The sequence below is a fragment of the Capsella rubella genome, unplaced genomic scaffold (assembly GCF_000375325.1).
Source record: "Capsella rubella cultivar Monte Gargano unplaced genomic scaffold, Caprub1_0 scaffold_8, whole genome shotgun sequence".
Classification (NCBI taxonomy): domain Eukaryota; kingdom Viridiplantae; phylum Streptophyta; class Magnoliopsida; order Brassicales; family Brassicaceae; genus Capsella; species Capsella rubella.
The window spans coordinates 5,777,540-5,794,787 of NW_006238916.1; the positions used below are offsets into that span (position 1 = coordinate 5,777,540).

The 17,248-nt window shown below is 34.3% G+C and overlaps 5 protein-coding genes across 8 annotated transcripts; 4 read left to right on the forward strand and 1 right to left on the reverse strand.

Moving 5' to 3' along the window:
* Positions 1–32: 32 nt before the first annotated feature.
* Positions 33–1,868, forward strand: LOC17875887 (vicilin-like seed storage protein At2g18540). 2 transcript variants are annotated; one of them, XM_006281084.2, is made up of 3 exons: positions 33–129; positions 324–758; positions 1,454–1,868. In XM_006281084.2, the coding sequence occupies exons 2-3, from the start codon at positions 345–347 to the stop codon at positions 1,622–1,624; spliced, it is 585 nt and encodes a 194-aa protein (XP_006281146.1). In that variant the 5' UTR covers positions 33–129; positions 324–344; the 3' UTR covers positions 1,625–1,868. The 2 variants fall into 2 exon arrangements, with proteins under 2 accessions (XP_006281146.1, XP_023639871.1); XM_023784103.1 differs by having other exon boundaries at positions 59–129; positions 330–758.
* Positions 1,869–3,945: 2,077 nt separating this feature from the next.
* Positions 3,946–6,650, forward strand: LOC17876478 (probable polygalacturonase). 3 transcript variants are annotated; one of them, XM_023790223.1, is made up of 7 exons: positions 3,946–4,166; positions 4,425–4,560; positions 4,638–4,736; positions 5,080–5,200; positions 5,295–5,469; positions 5,570–5,640; positions 5,775–6,650. In XM_023790223.1, the coding sequence occupies exons 2-7, from the start codon at positions 4,558–4,560 to the stop codon at positions 6,419–6,421; spliced, it is 1,116 nt and encodes a 371-aa protein (XP_023645991.1). In that variant the 5' UTR covers positions 3,946–4,166; positions 4,425–4,557; the 3' UTR covers positions 6,422–6,650. The 3 variants fall into 3 exon arrangements, with proteins under 3 accessions (XP_023645991.1, XP_023645990.1, XP_006280304.2); XM_023790222.1 differs by having other exon boundaries at positions 4,425–4,736; XM_006280242.2 differs by having other exon boundaries at positions 3,946–4,162; positions 4,425–4,736.
* Positions 6,651–6,967: 317 nt separating this feature from the next.
* LOC17876582 lies at positions 6,968–9,468 on the forward strand. The gene is made up of 6 exons (XM_006280447.2): positions 6,968–7,614; positions 7,866–8,074; positions 8,167–8,425; positions 8,505–8,590; positions 8,685–8,779; positions 8,885–9,468. The coding sequence occupies exons 1-6, from the start codon at positions 7,195–7,197 to the stop codon at positions 9,106–9,108; spliced, it is 1,293 nt and encodes a 430-aa protein (XP_006280509.1). The 5' UTR covers positions 6,968–7,194; the 3' UTR covers positions 9,109–9,468.
* Positions 9,469–9,518: 50 nt separating this feature from the next.
* Positions 9,519–11,056, reverse strand: LOC17875315 (protein DEHYDRATION-INDUCED 19 homolog 7). The gene is made up of 5 exons (XM_006281036.2): positions 10,806–11,056; positions 10,570–10,706; positions 10,177–10,254; positions 9,851–10,086; positions 9,519–9,771 (listed from the first exon to the last, which is right to left on the reverse strand). The coding sequence occupies exons 1-5, from the start codon at positions 10,882–10,884 to the stop codon at positions 9,666–9,668; spliced, it is 636 nt and encodes a 211-aa protein (XP_006281098.1). The 5' UTR covers positions 10,885–11,056; the 3' UTR covers positions 9,519–9,665.
* Positions 11,057–13,009: 1,953 nt separating this feature from the next.
* Positions 13,010–17,056, forward strand: LOC17875480 (putative two-component response regulator-like APRR4). Its single transcript, XM_023777597.1, has 6 exons — positions 13,010–13,202; positions 13,466–13,618; positions 13,734–14,132; positions 14,249–14,340; positions 16,377–16,925; positions 17,012–17,056. Exons 1-6 carry the CDS (start codon positions 13,010–13,012, stop codon positions 17,054–17,056), a joined length of 1,431 nt encoding a protein of 476 aa, XP_023633365.1.
* The last annotated feature ends 192 nt before the right edge of the window (positions 17,057–17,248 follow it).

A 17,248-nucleotide genomic window follows, 5' to 3' on the forward strand; every position in this document is an offset into this window, starting at 1 on the left:
TCTCCCTCTCTCTCTCTCTCTCTCTCTCTCTCTCTCTCTCTCTCTCTCTCTCTCTCTCTCTCTCTCTCTCTCTCTCTCTCTCTCTCTCTCTCTCTCTCTCACAAATCTCCGTCGAATCATTCCTCCAAGGTAAGCTTCTTCAACCAATTTATGCCTTCGCATTTCCTTACATTAACCTAACTTTTGTCTCCGATTCATAAACCCTACAATTAGGGATCTAATTGTTGATGCATCGTGAAAATACGAAACATTCGAATTCTCTGTATGTGTCTTTGAATCTGAATCTGTATTTGAGTTTTTCATTTTCTATCTTCTTTGTGTAGAATCAGATTCAGTAAAAAAAAATGGCTTTTTGCAATAAGCTAAGCCGTCTCGTGAAGCAGAGTGAGAAGGCTTCCATGATTGGGTCTCTCAGGTCTTTCACTGCTGAAGCCACTCACCATAGACACCACCAAGAGACCCACAATTTTCTTGAGCCAGAAAGCTATATTGGTAGCTGGGAAGCTCCTAACAATCCCAAAGATGCAGAGAGGAAGCTTGCAAAGCTTAGGAGAGAGTATGCAAAGAAAGTTACAGTGTATCGTAAAGAGTACATTCATGAGATTGAGATGCTTCGTGTTGAGAAGCAGCGTAAAGATGAGGCTAGATTGTTGGCTGAACGAGCTGCTAATGAGGAGAGACGACGGTTGAAAGCTGAGGCTGCTAAGGTTAGAGCTGAGGAGCGTAAGATTGCTGATGAAGAGTTTAGGCAAACCTTGGTGAGTTTACTTTCTCTGTACTCGGTTCTTTTTTCTTGTAGAGATACCAGGGTGGAGATGTTTGATCAATTAGTTAAATTAGTGTGAGATGATTTTTGGATAAATGGGGAAAAGGGTGTGTCTGGATATGATTTTTCTGGCATCTCGTTAACCAAATTGGGATTTTTCTTAGTTATGCTTGAGGGTGTTTGTGATTTAAAAAGAAAACTTTCGATTAGAGCTGATGGAAATGTATGACTAAGAGCTTAGATTATCTTTGCTTAGCATTAAGCGGATTTTTTTTGTTTTTACGCATTCTGTAATCATCATGGTCTCTATATGTATTAGTTCTTGATCTGGTTACAGCTTTGGCGTTGTACCTGTCAATCACAGATAGGATATATTTTGTTGCTGGATCTTGATGCTTTCAATGGGAAAATCTTTTGAGGGCAGTGAAATTTATCAGCTAGAAGCTTCATCATTTGTTCAATAGGTAGATGAAACATTTTAAAGATACACACTTATCAAAGTAGTATTCACTGAATCATAATTAATTGAGAAGTATACTACTCTCAGGTTTCTGATTCTAGTTTAAGTTCCTCTTGTCTATTGGTCACAGCTTTAGAGCAGTAATGGTCACAGTGCGTTTCTTTTTAAGTTGTAAAACTGATCCAAGCTTGAGTCATTGACTGGTTTATGTGTTGAATAAACTGCAGATGAAAGAAAGAGCAGAGAAGCTAGAGGTCTGGAAGATGATGAATAAAAAAAGGGAAGAGAAGATTAAAGAGAGAAAGAAGCTACTACATGAGCAGAGTTCATTGTGGATCGATCAAAAGGAACTGGAAAAGAAGATTACAGTAGCATTGGTTGACACCGCTGTTCTCTAAACTGAGCTTCTCCGTTTGAATCTTTTGTTTTTTAAGGAAGAATCACATTTCGTCCCGTTTGTTGAAGACAACTCTCTCCCTCCTTTCAGATAAACAAGAAAGCAAAACAAAAAGGCGTTTTAGGCCTTTTGCATTAAGCACATAATGAGTAATTGGGATTTAGTTTCAAAATCGGTCTTGTGACCAATCTCTTGTTTGTGGTTTTTGATTTCATTAATAAGAACATTTCATTTCTTTTATGAAATTACTATCAGTAGAACATTGTTTGGTTGATTTGAGGTACTCAGACAGCACACAGAAGGTTTGCGTATGTAAAGAACCCATCGATGCGGACCAAAATCGAGACAGAGAATCCCAAAAACCCCATTGAAGCCTAGAAGTATGATCTTGAGGCCATGTACCATGAACTCAAAAAGCGATTCTCTCCTAACCTACATTGATCATATCTCTAAAACTGAACAGACTCACCATCTTAATACCATGTTTCTTTCAGCGCAAGTCACAAACCTCTTATAAGAACAATATTACAAAACTGAAACTATCTGAAGTAATAAAATAAAAAATGTAAAAAAGAAAAACAAAACTGAACTATCATATCAGTAACTTTGACGGAATGAAAATAGAAACAAAAAAAAAAAAACATAAAACGAAGAAGAGAGGACAAAAAGTGACAGGCTGGCAAATGAGTCATTAAGCTAAGATCCCTGTCAGGCACATGGCGCTTTTTGAGTCTCTCCCCCACAAGGCCACACACAAAACTCAATTCCCTTTCTTATATTCCCACATTTACTATTTAGTATTTTACATTCCAAACTTTACTCATTTTAATTCTCTTGTATTTTTCTTCTTTTCTCTATAATTTTTAAAATGTAAAAAAATAATCTTGGAAAAAAAATAAAAAAAATTTATTTCTGTCAATATTTGGATGTTTTTGTCCTTAAAGATAGATTCCTAAATATTATATATTATTTTGATCAGAAAAGTAATATCAATAGTTATTAATCAAATAATAATAAGAAATATTTTCAGAAAAAGATTATCTTACCATCATATATATACTCGTAATATTAGCCGTGATATTTTTCTTTAATCTAACTATTCATTTAATTCAATTTACCGTAATCCCTCATCGTCGATTATAAACTAAATACTTGATAAAAACTAATTATGTTTTTGTCTATGACGGATCGTTGATAAAAACTAATCATGTTTTTGTCTACGACGGATTTTGGATAATTTTAGTAAATGATATTTGTACATGAATGATGGTTAATTTTTTTTTTCTTTTTTTGGGCTGAAAGTTAATTTTTTTTAATTTATATTTCATTCTAATAAATTCTCAATTGTAGAGTATTTTGACCAAATTAAATGATACATTGGCTAAATTAAAACTTAACACTAATGTCAAATAGACTTTGCGCAAATCAATAAAATTAAAATTGGACTTTTATGATAAAACAAAATTTCAGAAAATTTTGAAATAAAATAAGTAAATTAAAATATATATATAAAATAAAAATCAAATAATGATGACCAAAAATGAATTTACATAGATCTAAAATATGAAATAATTATACAATAAAGCAAATCAAACTATTTAAAAAAATTATTTTATCCAATCCTAGACATGTAAACCCATGACATCATATTGACTATGACAAAACAATGAAAAAGACATAATAAAAACAAAAAAACCAAGAAAATATCAAACACTAAAAAGTGAATTCTTATCTGAAAGAAAAAAAATTACAAAAATAAAACCAAACACATGCACTCTCCAAATAAAAGACAAAAATATCTATTTCATACAACCATTTTTAAAATTTTTCTTTTATGAATAAGAGAGTTAAAACGAAAAAAAAGATATTAGTTTTTTTTTTTAAAACGAAAAAGAAGAAACAAAAAATGTCGTTTTCTTTCTCTCTCTCTCCTCCGGTGAGAAGATCTGTCGGCGATAATACGTTACGATTACTATTATTCTTCATTTTTTTGGTAGCCAAAAATGGTTAGTAATTACAAATTAGTGGAAATAAATAATACAATTAATAACACATTAAATTAGTTATAATCTTTATCTCTCATTTACCACTTTTTTTTTTCTACCTTATAAATATGATTCAATTCTTTAAATATCAATTCTTAAAATGTAAATAAGCATAAAAAAGGCTGTCATTTGGCGTTAATATTTTTTTTAATGTAATTTTGTTCTGTACTATATGAAAAATACTAATAATTTGTCTTTTTTTCTATCATTTTATTACTGTTTTCTCAATCATCATCATCAAAAGAAAAAGAAAAAAAAAAGAGAGCTTCTTCTGTGTCTTTGGTCTCTCTGTGGTCATCATAACTCTTCTCTTCTCCTTTCTTTCTTTCTTTCTTTCACTCTCTTCTTCTTCGCCTCTTCTCTCACTGTCGGGTTCCTATTTGGCGCGAAAAAGTTCTTCTCTTTTCTTTCCTCTGCTTTATTCTCTGTTCCCTTCACTGACTCTGACAGCTTTTTTTATTTGTGTGTTACAAATAAAGATGATGATGATGCCAGTAAGTACGTTCTTCTTTAGTTCTTAACTCTCTTGTCTCTTTGCTGTTCTTGTCTGAAATTTCTTGTTTATCGGATTGAGACGAGAACTCGAATCCAATTCAGTCTTTTTTGCTTTCTGGGTCTTGTTCATTTCACTGGATCCGTTTGAAAAATGATTCCTTTTTGTTTTATATTAGAATCCGAACCCAATTTTTATTTATCGAATTTTTGGATCTGAATTTTGGGAGCTCTTTAGTAAGATTTATTGGTTGGTTCTTTCAGGTGGAACTAGTTTTGTTGCTGGCATTGAGCTGTGTGATTCTGATTCACGCGACAAGCTTAGGAAACGTATGTGATCAGAGACCGAAGAAGAGAGAACACATTATGAGAATTACGGAGTTTGGTGCTGTGGGAGATGGTAAAACGTTGAACACACTTGCTTTTCAGAATGCTGTCTTCTCTCTTAAGTCTTATGCCGATAAAGGTGGTGCTCAGCTTTTTGTTCCTTCCGGACGCTGGCTCACTGGTAGTTTCAATCTCACTAGTCACATCACTCTCTTTCTCGACAAAGACGCCGTCATACTTGCCTCGCAGGTATGTGTTTCTGTGTTTGTGTGTGTTTTGATCATTCTAGAGAGTAAAGATTAGAGTTTGTTGTGGCTTTACTACTTTGTATAACTTTTTGGTTAGCTTTATAGATTCATGTCTTCTCCTGATGGGTTTGAATCAAAGTATGTTGCTTTTTATCATTCACTTGGATTTGATATGTAAGAAAACCCCAAATTTGGTGAATTAGGCATTGTGGCTTTTGGCTTCTTGCTCCATTTGCAATACCACCCTGTGATTCTAGCTATGTAGTATGCACCAGTCAGAATATTCAGAACATTTGGGTATTAGTTTCTTTTTGTTCTTACCTGGAACAAAAATCTGTATGAAGGATCCATCCGATTGGCAAGTCGTGGATCCATTACCGTCGTATGGACAGGGCGTTGATCTACCAGGGAGGAGATACATGAGTTTGATAAACGGCCATATGCTACATGATGTGATAATAACAGGTTATACATATGATTTAATCCTTTCATTTGATTTTGTTTGCTAATGCTATATAAAAAAAAACTCACCGTTATGTACCATATTTCTCGGTCCTAGGTGATAATGGTACTATAGATGGACAAGGCCTAGTTTGGTGGGATCGGTATAACTCTAATTCTTTAGAGCACAGTCGCCCTCACCTCATCGAGTTTGTCTCTTCCGAAAATGTTTTTGTCTCAAATCTTACGTTCTTGAATGCTCCGGCTTATACTATCCATTCAGTTTATTCTAGGTAAGGATCGGTTTGAAAATGTCTCTCTTATTATTGTAGCAGCTCCTTTGGTTTTGAAAAATTTGGTAAAATCTTGACTCTGGTTACTGATCATTTGCAGAAATGTATACATTCATAATGTAACAGCTAATACTTCTCCAGAATCTCCTTATACTGTCGGCATTGTCCCGGGTTAGTTGTTATGATCCCAACGATATAGCTTTCAATTGTATGCTAATGCAGAAATAAGTGTTTGAAACAACTGTTGCAGCCCTATAACCTCTAAACTGTTTATTTATTTATTTGTTTTATATTTTTTTTTTCAGATTCTTCGGAAAATGTGTGCATCCAAGATTCTACCATCAACATGGGCTATGATGCCATTTCCCTTAAAAGTGGTTGGGACGAATACGGTATTTCGTATGCAAGACCTACCGCAAATGTCGAGATAAGAAATGTTTACCTTGGAGCAGCTTCTGGTTCCTCCATTTCCTTTGGTAGTGAAATGTCTGGTGGCATATCTGATGTTGAGGTTAGCAATGCACACATATACAACTCGTTAACCGGGATCGCCTTTAGAACAACAAAAGGAAGAGGAGGTTACATGAAAGAAATCGACATTTCCAACATCCATATGGTTAACGTTGGTACAGCATTTCTAGCCAACGGTAGCTTCGGCACTCATCCGGATTCTGGTTTCGACGAAAATGCTTTCCCGCTCGTGAGTCACATCAGATTACATGACATTGTTGGAGAAAACATAAGCATCGCCGGGGATTTCTTCGGAACAAAAGAGTCTCCTTTCACCTCGATCATCTTATCGAACATCTCTCTATCGATCAAGAACTCGGATTCTCCTGCTGATTCTTGGCAATGCTCATACGTTGACGGGTCTTCAGACTCCGTAGTCCCTGAACCGTGCCCCGAGCTAAAGAGTTTCGATAGTGACTATGGTAGAGCTGAGGCCTTATGAGAGAGTCAAAGAAACCTCGGTTCAGCATGATTCATATTTGTTTCTTTAAGATAGCTAAAAAAAAAAGGTCAGATTCTTTTCTTTATCCCCCCAAATCAATAAACCACAGTGTGTAGAATTCAACCTGTTCCAAATCACCCCCATTGTTATTTGCAGCTTGTGAGATTATTATATATCTTGTACAGGTTCATTTCTTCATTCATGTGTAACCAAAGAAAATTTTGTTTCATTGGAGGAGTTTTGTTATTCTCTCTCTCTCTCTCTGCTTTAATTTCTTTATAAGGCCTGTTATTGGGCCTTTGTAGAAAGCCCAACCCAATAACGAAGAGTTAATTTCGTGAAAGAGACGAAACCATTCGCTTACCAAACTCACACGCACCTCTTCGTTTTCCAACCATCTTCTTCTTTTCGCCACACCCGTATTATTTATTTTTGCTTTCACTCAGTCACTGTTTTAATTTTTAATTAAATAAATTAATTGAGTGTATACCACTAGAAATTTATATAAAAATTTTCTTTGGTGATAGATAAAATAATATAATCAAAAAAAAAAAATTTCCCATTTCTTCATCTTCCCCAATCTCTCTAAAACCCTAGAAACTCACTTCCTTTAGTTTTCCCTCAACCTCTTTACTGTAAAACAAACGAGAGACTACATAAAGAAGCATCCTTTAACTCTCTTCTCATCTTTATTTTATCTGGGGACGAAGAAATTTGACTTTTTTTTTTTTTTTTTGCTTCATTTTTGTTGGAAGCGATTCGATTTTGGAACAATGTCGGGTTCTGGAGGAGTTTCAATCGCACGTACAGCGATCCGTGGTGAGAATCGGTTTTATAATCCACCTCCGATGCGGAGGATGCAGCAAGAGGCGCAATTGCAGCAACAGATTAGGGAGAAGCAACGACGTGATGATAAAGAAGAAGAAGTAGAAGAGGTTTTGATGGATAAGGAGAAGAGGAAGGCTGTGACTGTTGTTGCTGCTGCTATGCCTCCGCCGAGGAGTAGGAAAGGTCTTGGTGTGACGGAGAGTAGTAAGAATCGGGTTGTTGTTTCTGGGTCGGAAGTATGTGCCGGTTCATCTGATTCTTCTTCTGGGTCGGGTCGTTCGAGTCGGGTTCAGAGTGATGGGTCTAACTTGGATCGGTTCTTGGAGCATACTACTCCTGTTGTACCTGCCCGTTTATTTCCTATGGTAAATCTCTTGGATCTTTTTGCTTCATTTGTGGCTGCTTGAACTGGAGATTGTTTAGTGTGTTGTGTTTTCAGTCTCTGATTAGTTTGTTTGTATTGTTGATCTAAGTAAGTTAAATGAGACTTGTGGTTATACTTTGGAGTTGAATTGAGAAGGCTTTGGGACTATCTAGTGATTTAGTAGTGTAGAACTTAGTGCAGGATGTGTTGTTGTGAGCATTGATTATCGCTGCGATTTGTTTTTTATTTTAGAGGAGCAGGTGGGAACTTAAAACCCGTGAATCAGATTGCCATACATATTTTATTCTGGAGGATCTTTGGGAGTCATTTGCAGAATGGAGTGCATATGGTGCTGGTGTTCCTCTAGATATGCATGAGAGTGACTCTGATTCCACCGTGCAGTATTATGTGCCTTACTTATCTGGTATTCAGTTGTATGTTGACCCGTTGAAGAAGCCTAGGTTAGTTGTTTGAAATGCGTACGGTTTATTATTACGAAAGAGCTCTCCTGTCTTTTCTATTTGACGGTTTTGATTATTGTTCCTTTATTTAGAAATCCAGTTGAGGATAACGAAGGAAGTAGTGAAGGAAGCAGCAATAGTAGGGTTGAGAAGTTGCCTAATCGTTCTAAGACTTTGAAGAATGAGGTGGACTTGAGTGTCAACGAACTGAATAGAGTTAGTCTGAGAGATCAATCTATTGCTGGCTCGTTGTCTAGTGGAGAAACTGAGATAAGCAATACTCAGGGACGGTTACTATTTGAGTACTTGGAGTATGAACCTCCGTTTGGCCGTGAACCTCTGGCTAACAAAGTGAAATGTCCTCCTTAAGCAAAGACAGCTCTTTTTGTTGTTTACTTAATATTTTTACTAAATTTTTCAAATATACCAGGTCTCGGATCTCGCGTCAAGATTTCCCGAGCTAATGACATACCGGAGCTGTGATCTTCTTCCTTCTAGTTGGGTCTCTGTTTCTTGGTATGTTTCATGTTAACCCTCTTGTGAGTCTTGAGATTACTACTCTGTGTAGTCAGATTTGAAATGCTGAATTTGTAAACTTTTGGTGTGTTAGGTATCCAATATACAGAATACCGGTTGGTCCAACACTACAAAATCTCGATGCCTGCTTTCTAACGTTCCATTCTCTCTCAACACCACCTCCTCAAAGTAAGTAAAGCCTATGAAATCATGTGAACATGATACCGTGGCTTATTCCTGATAGTCACAACCAAGTGTGACCTCTTACACAGTGTTGTCTATGTATTGGATCAGGTGCTGTGGGTTGCAGTGAGTCAGAACGAACGACAAAGCTACCGTTGCCTACTTTTGGACTCGCATCTTATAAGCTGAAAGTATCTGTGTGGAACCAAACCAGAACTCAAGAGTCCCAAAAGATCGCTTCTTTGCTACAAGCTGCAGAAAAATGGCTCAAGCGTCTGCAAGTTGATCATCCGGACTACAGATTCTTCACCGCTAAGAGCCCACAAATGAGGTGAAAATGAAAGATACTTTCTTGACCATCGATTTGGCTCTGGTCTGATCAAAAGACCCATTATCTGCTGCTCTTACTTCACATATAAAGTCTCTCTTACACTGAAGAACCACCAAATAGTGGCCAGACTCTTGCGTGTTTTTCAGGCGATTTAAGAGTCTCTGCTGTTACATTTTCAGAAGATGCTTTGTGAATTGTAGCCTAATCTTCCTTTTTCTTCTGATACTTAGTTTTTTGCTTTTCCCTGAATAAGGATTTGAGGAGCCCATATAGTGAAATTTGCGAGGAGTGTTTTTGTAATGTTGAGAAGCAACACTTTTTGTGATACAATTTGATTGTTGAAGTGAAACATAGCATTGGCTTATATACCAAATCCTTTTACAGGTTTTATACTGAACTTTTAAGCTCTCACTATAGCGAAAAGTACATACTCTTACTGATTATAGACAAGATATCCCAGGAACATCTGATTACAACATATACTACAAGGCTTTGCTACATACATTGAGACTAATGTATGATTTCTTGATACATCATTACAATGTAAAATATCTAGAGAGATTAGAACTTGTCTTCAAGCATGGTTGACCAAAGCAAGCTCCGAACAAAGGCACTCTTTTTCGCCTTCTCTTGATCTTCGTTTGAAAGTGATACTTGTCGTGCGTTGCTGTTAAGAAGTGACAAAAACCAGGCAATGTGAAAACAAACGAAAGCAACACGTTTTTAAAAGACAGTATGAACTATACCTTATAGGTGTGTCCTTAGGTGAGACTTGTGCAACCGAGTCTTCTTCAGAGATGGGTATAGCCGGAGGGGGTTTAAACATAAAGGATGAGAGCAGAGGATCAGAATCTATATTGGATGAAGGAGTGAAAGTGGAAGACCCTCCAAGAGGCTGTAAGTTAGCTTCTCGAAGCTCTTTCTTAAGCGTAAGGTAGGCGGAGCTATATCCACCTCTACGCAACCTCCTCCTTCGCTGCACGTAAAATCTCTCATGTCAAGGAATACACAAAACAACTCCTCAAACTCTACTAAAACCGTTAAAGAGAATATCGAAATTTCATAAGGATATCTTAAAAACATTCCCATGTTGCGTTGTAATATGGCCAACAATGTCCAATCCCACCCTCTTTGTGCAGACAGGACATACCTATTAAACAAATCAAAAGCAAACCATTTAATATAAACATCCAAGCACTCTGTTCTCACATCAAAGATGGCGCATAAGAGAACCTAAATAACATAATCATACAAATCTTCTAATTCAGTAACATTCCCAAGAGAGAGAGAGGGATTCAAATGGTAACCACAACAGATCACAATGCTCACTTGATTTAAAAAGCAACCTTTTCCAATTCAAGAAAGCTTTAGAATTTGGAAACAAAAACTAACCTAAACATAAACCTAGGCAACCTAAAGAATCATCATGGATGAACAATCTCAATGTATAAAGAATGAACATTACCCCATTCTTAGCCTCCACAGGATGATTCACATCAATATGACAACAAAGCCCAACAATATCAAACTCATCTGCACAAAACGGACACATAAACTCTGCTTTCGAATCATCTTCTCCTTCCACATCTCCCAAACACAAATCTGTCCACCCACAAAAAAAAAGTAATCTTTTCACCGTGAAATCAGAACAAAGGATGAAACTTTACATATATATACCATCTACTCTAATTCTTCACAAACCTGAACGAGATTGGTAACGCCGTAAAGAAGACGATGATGAAAACACAGAAGGAGAGCTGATCCACGAATTCGAATCCATTTCTTCTTAATTGTTACAGATGAAGAACACAAAAACAGAGGATTTACAAAGATATGTTATTGAGATTAAGAAGAAATTGAATCTAAATTGACCAAACCCTAGAGACGAGAAGAGAGAGAGAAAGAGAGAGAGAGTGGAAACAAGAGCTGTGACCAGAACTACTGGTTCGGAGTTTGTCTGTATTTACAGTCTTGACCAAACCGAAACAAGTGGTTGTGTTTTTGTACTGCGTGCGTTTATTAAGTTTCACTTTCACACGTGTGGCCTTTTGTGGCTCGTGTGTTTGTTTTTTTTTTCTTTCTTTCAAAGTTGTGCTTTTACTAGAAAAGTGGATAGATAGCAAATGAAATTGAAATGACAACACATCTAAACCACTATTTGATTATTTGTTTTTTGTGCCAAGAAAGGTTGTAGCAACTAGCAACCTTGGTTTTTGTTTTTATGCAATTAGGACCATATATAATATGCTTTAACATACATTATAACCTTTTAATTATGCTATTAGCAAAACTTTTGGTAACACAATGTTAATTTTGAAGAAAAAAAAACTATTTTGGTGGTACTTATGATAATTTACCTTTATTTGTAAAACAACCTTATTTATGATTTAGTTAATTTGATCTGATTAAGTTATTTAATTTGTTTTATCGAATAGTATTGATTTTATATTGCAGAAATCCTTATAAAAATGTTAATTAATCAATCCCCTACCTTTAAATTTTAAACTAAATAGTTTTGTTGGCTACTTGGCTTATCTCAGATGTTAATATTTATAGGGGATCCATATTTTCTTTTTAAATGATATAAAAAATAACAACAAAACTATGGAACAAAATGAAAGAAGTTTTAACTATAAAACAACAAAACATAATAATAGAAGTTGAAATCTGTTCGTTTCTACGACAGTACCACCAATGGACTATGTGTAATTATATTATTTTTTTGCTAAGATATATAACTATATATGCTTTAACATATTGTCCTCTTCTGACCTAATCTTAGAATTATGAGTTTTTAATGGATGCCACAATATAGTATGAGATGTTTCAAAATCCACTATATTTACTGCCAAATTTTAAAATTATCATGTTTGTACCTTTTATAGGGTAGTTATAATATTTATAGGATTGTACAACTAAGTTATAATAATAGGACTTATAAGAAAGTTAAAGATTTTATAATAGTCTTATTATAAGATGTTTAAACATTTATAATGCATATGTTATAGAGATCAATACTTTTCTAATTTATCATAGTAGTAGTCTTAACGGAAAATAAAACTAAAACAAGTTTACGAAAAATTATATTTCTCTTTTACAGTTTTCATTTTTTTTTGTCAATTTTGTTTTTCAATTTTTAGATGATTTAAAAATATAACATACCGAACCATATGTACGAGTATTACTCATTTTATTTTAGTGGACTAGTGTCATTCTAGCGAGGTTAATTTGTTGTGTTTATGAGTGTACTAAAATGATTGATTAAGTTTTTTATCGCATGCATAGCATCGACATTGATTGAGTTTTGTATTCCCTCCTCTTTCTTTTAAACCCAACATTTGAAGTCTATCTAGGATCATCGTAGCGAAGTTTGTTGTGTGTTTAAAATAATTAGTTGAGTTTTTATAGCATAATGTTTATAGTTAGCCACATAACTCATGTCTCGACATTAACATCGGTTGAGCTTTTTTTTTTTCGTATTCCCTCCTTATTTTCAAACAATTTTTGTTGGCTTATTCCAAATCACTTTCTTTGATTTACTTACAATATGTGATTTTTTTGGAACAAGAAACTGAACATGCGGTTTATATGTAAAATCTAAAAAAAAAAATTTTAAGGTCCGAAATCTTTTTTTCGAACTCTAATAAATTTACACGAGATTTAAATGTAAAATCGACAACTCATCTATGTATTTCATTTTTCGAAGATTTCAAAATCTAAAATTCTGTTACAAAGATAATGATTTTGGGGGTCGATTTCCTAATTTTTCTCATTTGAAAATGATTAATATTTTTAATTATTCGATAATATCAGAATATTTCTCAGTTAAAAGGGTGAACGTAGACTCGGAAAAAAAGCCGGAGACCTTCACAAAAAAACACGCAGAGTGTTATTTGCAGCCACCGATGGCTGTGACTTTCGACCACGGTGGAGTTCCGGCTAGTGACGGTGGTGGTGATCCATTTGGAGATCAGCATCCAAATTTCTCCGATGTGTTTCCAAGAAACTTCCCGGAGAGTTTGCGAGTCTTAGTCTTCGATGAAGATCCTGCCTATCTTCTCATATTAGAGAGACATCTCCAAGCTTTTCGATACCGAGGTTTAGCTTATATGATCATTCCAAGCAATTTTTTTTAAGTTGATCTATTTTTACATTTGAAGTCTATCTATATTCAACGCTGGTCTAACATTTTTCAATGTTCTAAAAACAAAAAAACAAAAAAAAAAACAAAAACCCTAAAAAAAATCTCCCAAAATTTGACCTATGTTTTAGACACGAACCCTATCACACGGATCTTTACTTATGTTTTGTACCACGGCCAGATCTGTCCATTTTAAATAACAATGTGTAATGTTTTGTAGTGACTACATGCAACGAAGAGAGTGAAGCTATGACTCTACTCCGTGACCATAGGAATATGTTCGACATCGCTATGATACATGCAAATAATTCAGACGGTGATAGGATCCGGTTTATCTCGGAAATCGGATCAGAAATGGATATATCATTCATAAGTAAGAATCTAATCATATTATCAATATATTTAATAATCATCATCATGTTGTTTACATTGGACTAAACCTATAATTTCGAAATGCAACAACGAAAAGAACATTTTATGTATCGCAGTAATATCTAAAGACGACTCAGTAGAATCAGTGGTGAAGTGGATGAGTACCACCACTGCTTGTGACTATCTAATAAAACCGATACGACCCGAAGATCTGCGGATGATATTCAAACACGTGGTGAAGAAGTTTCTTGGAAGAAGGAGGAGTGTGGTGACCGTAGAGGGAGATCAAGAGAAAGCAGCAGCACGTGAGAAGTCATCTTCGGTGGGAGATTCCACCATAAGAAGTCCTGATGATGACCAGGCCGGCAAAAGAAGTAGCTGCCCTAACGCAGAAGTCGTCAACGAGGAGGATCATGATCATGATCGTGTTACCTCCAAGAAAAGACGACGAGTCGTTTGGGACACTGAGCTTCATCAAAGGTTTCTCGACGCAGTGAACAGTGTTGGATTCGAAAGTGAGTCACATATACAATTCAAACACTATTTGTTCATATACCGATTCATTAATTAGCTCTTTCTCTCTATAGATATGTATATATAAATATGTGAATGATTTGGATCTTTCATACAGAAGCTGTTCCCAAGAAAATTTTAGAGCAAATGAATGTTGAAAACCTCAGTCGAGAAAACGTAGCCAGTCATCTCCAGGTAACGTTTCTTCTTGTATATACTACACACATCATTATAATGTTCAACAACAACAAATAAGAGACAAATGGATTGGCTCTTATTTAAAAGGTAATCAAACTTGTATCTTAGAAATAAAATGACAAAAATTAAATCAAAAATCAATATTAAGCGAAATATATCTCTTTAGTTAAGAAGTTTTGAGTTAGTTTCTTAGAGCAAAGGCATTAGCGTACCCCCTTGGTCCCATAGCTTTAAAAAAAAAAAAATGGGTCGACAACTAAAACCGGACGTCCCGTTTTCTTTCCTTCACTAATCTCGGGCCCACTGACACGTGGCGGCCCGCGATTGGTTACATTTTTTTTTTAAAATTCAAAAGATTTGGAAAAAAATAAAAATAAAATAAAAAAAAGTTTGGGGAGAACGACCAACCGATGTGCATGCTCTTAGGGACATGTGTTGGCACAATGTTTTATATGGTTTATAAGATACTTTTATATAATACCTAATACTGGTAGATTCTATACAAATATTGTATAATGTCTTAAACATTTTTAAATCGTTTATTCAAGTTTATAAGGTTTTTAAAAGGGTTTATGAGGTTTATATAAATTATTTTTACGCTATTTATGAAAGACATATAAAATTTTGTACATATAAAAAGGTATTTTGTGTGTATATTTATAAGATTACACACATATTTGGGTAAATTTAACATTTTTAGTGGTTTTTTTTATAAAGTTTGAAAATTGAGTATTTTTAAAAAGTTGTATTTGAAAAGAGATATTTTTGAAATTATCTTTCTTTTCCAACAAAAAATCTCTTCCCACCAAAGTAAAAAACTTTTCATCTCTCTCTCTCTCGAAACAATTTCATCTTTTATTATGTTTTAATGATGTTTTTATATTATGTGTGTTAAAAATTAATAATTTTCATGTTTTATAAAATTTTAGTTTTCAAATTAATTTTTATAAGAACTCCAATTAAGAGTTTTACCATTGGAAGTGGATAATTTTAATTATCTTCAAAAAAAATTATTTTAAAAAATTACACAATTTATTAGTATAAAATGCTAAGAAATTTTAATTACATACCACCATTGAACATGCTCTAATGGTGCTCTTACTATTTTATCATTTTTTGCACCTAATAAAAACTCGTTCTAGATCTATACTTTAATGTATTTGTCTAAGAATTAGGAGTTTTTTTTACAGATATCAACTACAAAATATATGTGAGATGTGTTAAAATCTTCTATGATTTAAAGATTATATAACAATAAGATATTAAAAATATTTATCACTGGTCGAAAAAACGCCAGGCACTAATTAGTGTACATTTTTAAATATTTTATCATAGTATTAGTCTTTACGGAAATAGACTAAAACCAATTTTCGAACAACTATATTTCTCTTTACAGTTTCCATTTTTAATTTTCATCAGTAAAATAGTTTTTCAAAATTTTAGATGATTTAAAAGAGACTGTCTTACGAATATTATTCATTTTATTTTATCTTACTCATTACCCACCTTATTTATCTTTACAGTTAGAGATTTAGGAGAAATAATAGGAGAGGTCTTCACCCAATTAAATGCATCTACATCATTTTGTTAGTTATTTTGTTTAAAAGGTATTGAGTAGTGTGATTTTTAGATTACTTATGTAAAATAATCACATCAGACTGATTCAGACATTTTCCGTTTTTTCAAATTGGTGTGCAATATAGTTCATGACATCTAACGTGTATATATAGAATTGCAGAAACTGATACAGCCATATTAATTAAGATTATAAGTAGTGTGGTTTTAAGTTTGTATTTGCTTTAAATATTTTAATTTTATTGGAACTTTATAATAATGGGTAATTAATCCTATTATAAATTTTTTCTCATTTAGAAACAAAGTGGTTATATTGTCGTATTAAATATATGACAAGTACGTATAAAGGCATCCAATGATTTGTTTTGTTGATTTAGTTATTTTCTAAATAAGTTCAACTAATCTAAATATTTGCCAAAGTTAACTATGGTTAAAAAAAAGAATTTATATATTGTATTAATCTTCTTTTGTAGAAATATCGATTGGGTTTGAAGAAGGAGAGTGATAAGATTAAGAATGAGGTACCAACAAACCAATCTTTCAGAACTCCACAACAAGGATTAATGTTTGTGCAAGGAGACGCATCAAACTTCTTCAATGGAGGAAATGTCCAATTCCCAACACAACACATCAGCAATGTTCCTCCTCAACCTAATTCTTTTGTGCAGCAACACACCATGAACCCTAATAATCCCATGACACATCAAATACCACAACTCCAACATCATTATAATGAAGCCTTTGCTATGCCTTCCAATGGAGGCGTAGGGATGAATCACCATCAGAGGGATGAGGTCACTACAGAACAACATTTTGGTTATGCCAACTTTCAGGAGGATGAGTCAACGGACGTTGCACACTTAATGTCAACACCGAACAGGGAACAGATAGAGTTGTACCCACTCCACATGGAGTTTAGTTCTTTCAACATGAGGAACAATCATGAAACTGAGATTTCACCACCCATGTCACGTTTACCAGCATTAATTTCTCCTCCTCAAACACATAGTTATTGTGATCAGGTGATGAAGCTTATATATGTTTCTTACGTTTATTGAATAGACGCTATGTATTATCCTTATTTTTTCAGTGTGTTCTTCGTGTATAGCAACAAAATGGAGGATTCAACTACAACAGTGCCCGTCAACAATAACAACAGGTTAACTTAATCTTACTCGGTGATGAGTTTGATTGGGTTATGTTAAAGACTAATACAAGATTGGGATATGCAAGAAGGGATCAAGATGGGTCACGATCGGGGCCAAGTATGGAGACTGAAGATGATATTACAACTTCTTTTGTCTATTTGAACTTATAAAATTTCTAGGGTTTGGTGTTTACGATC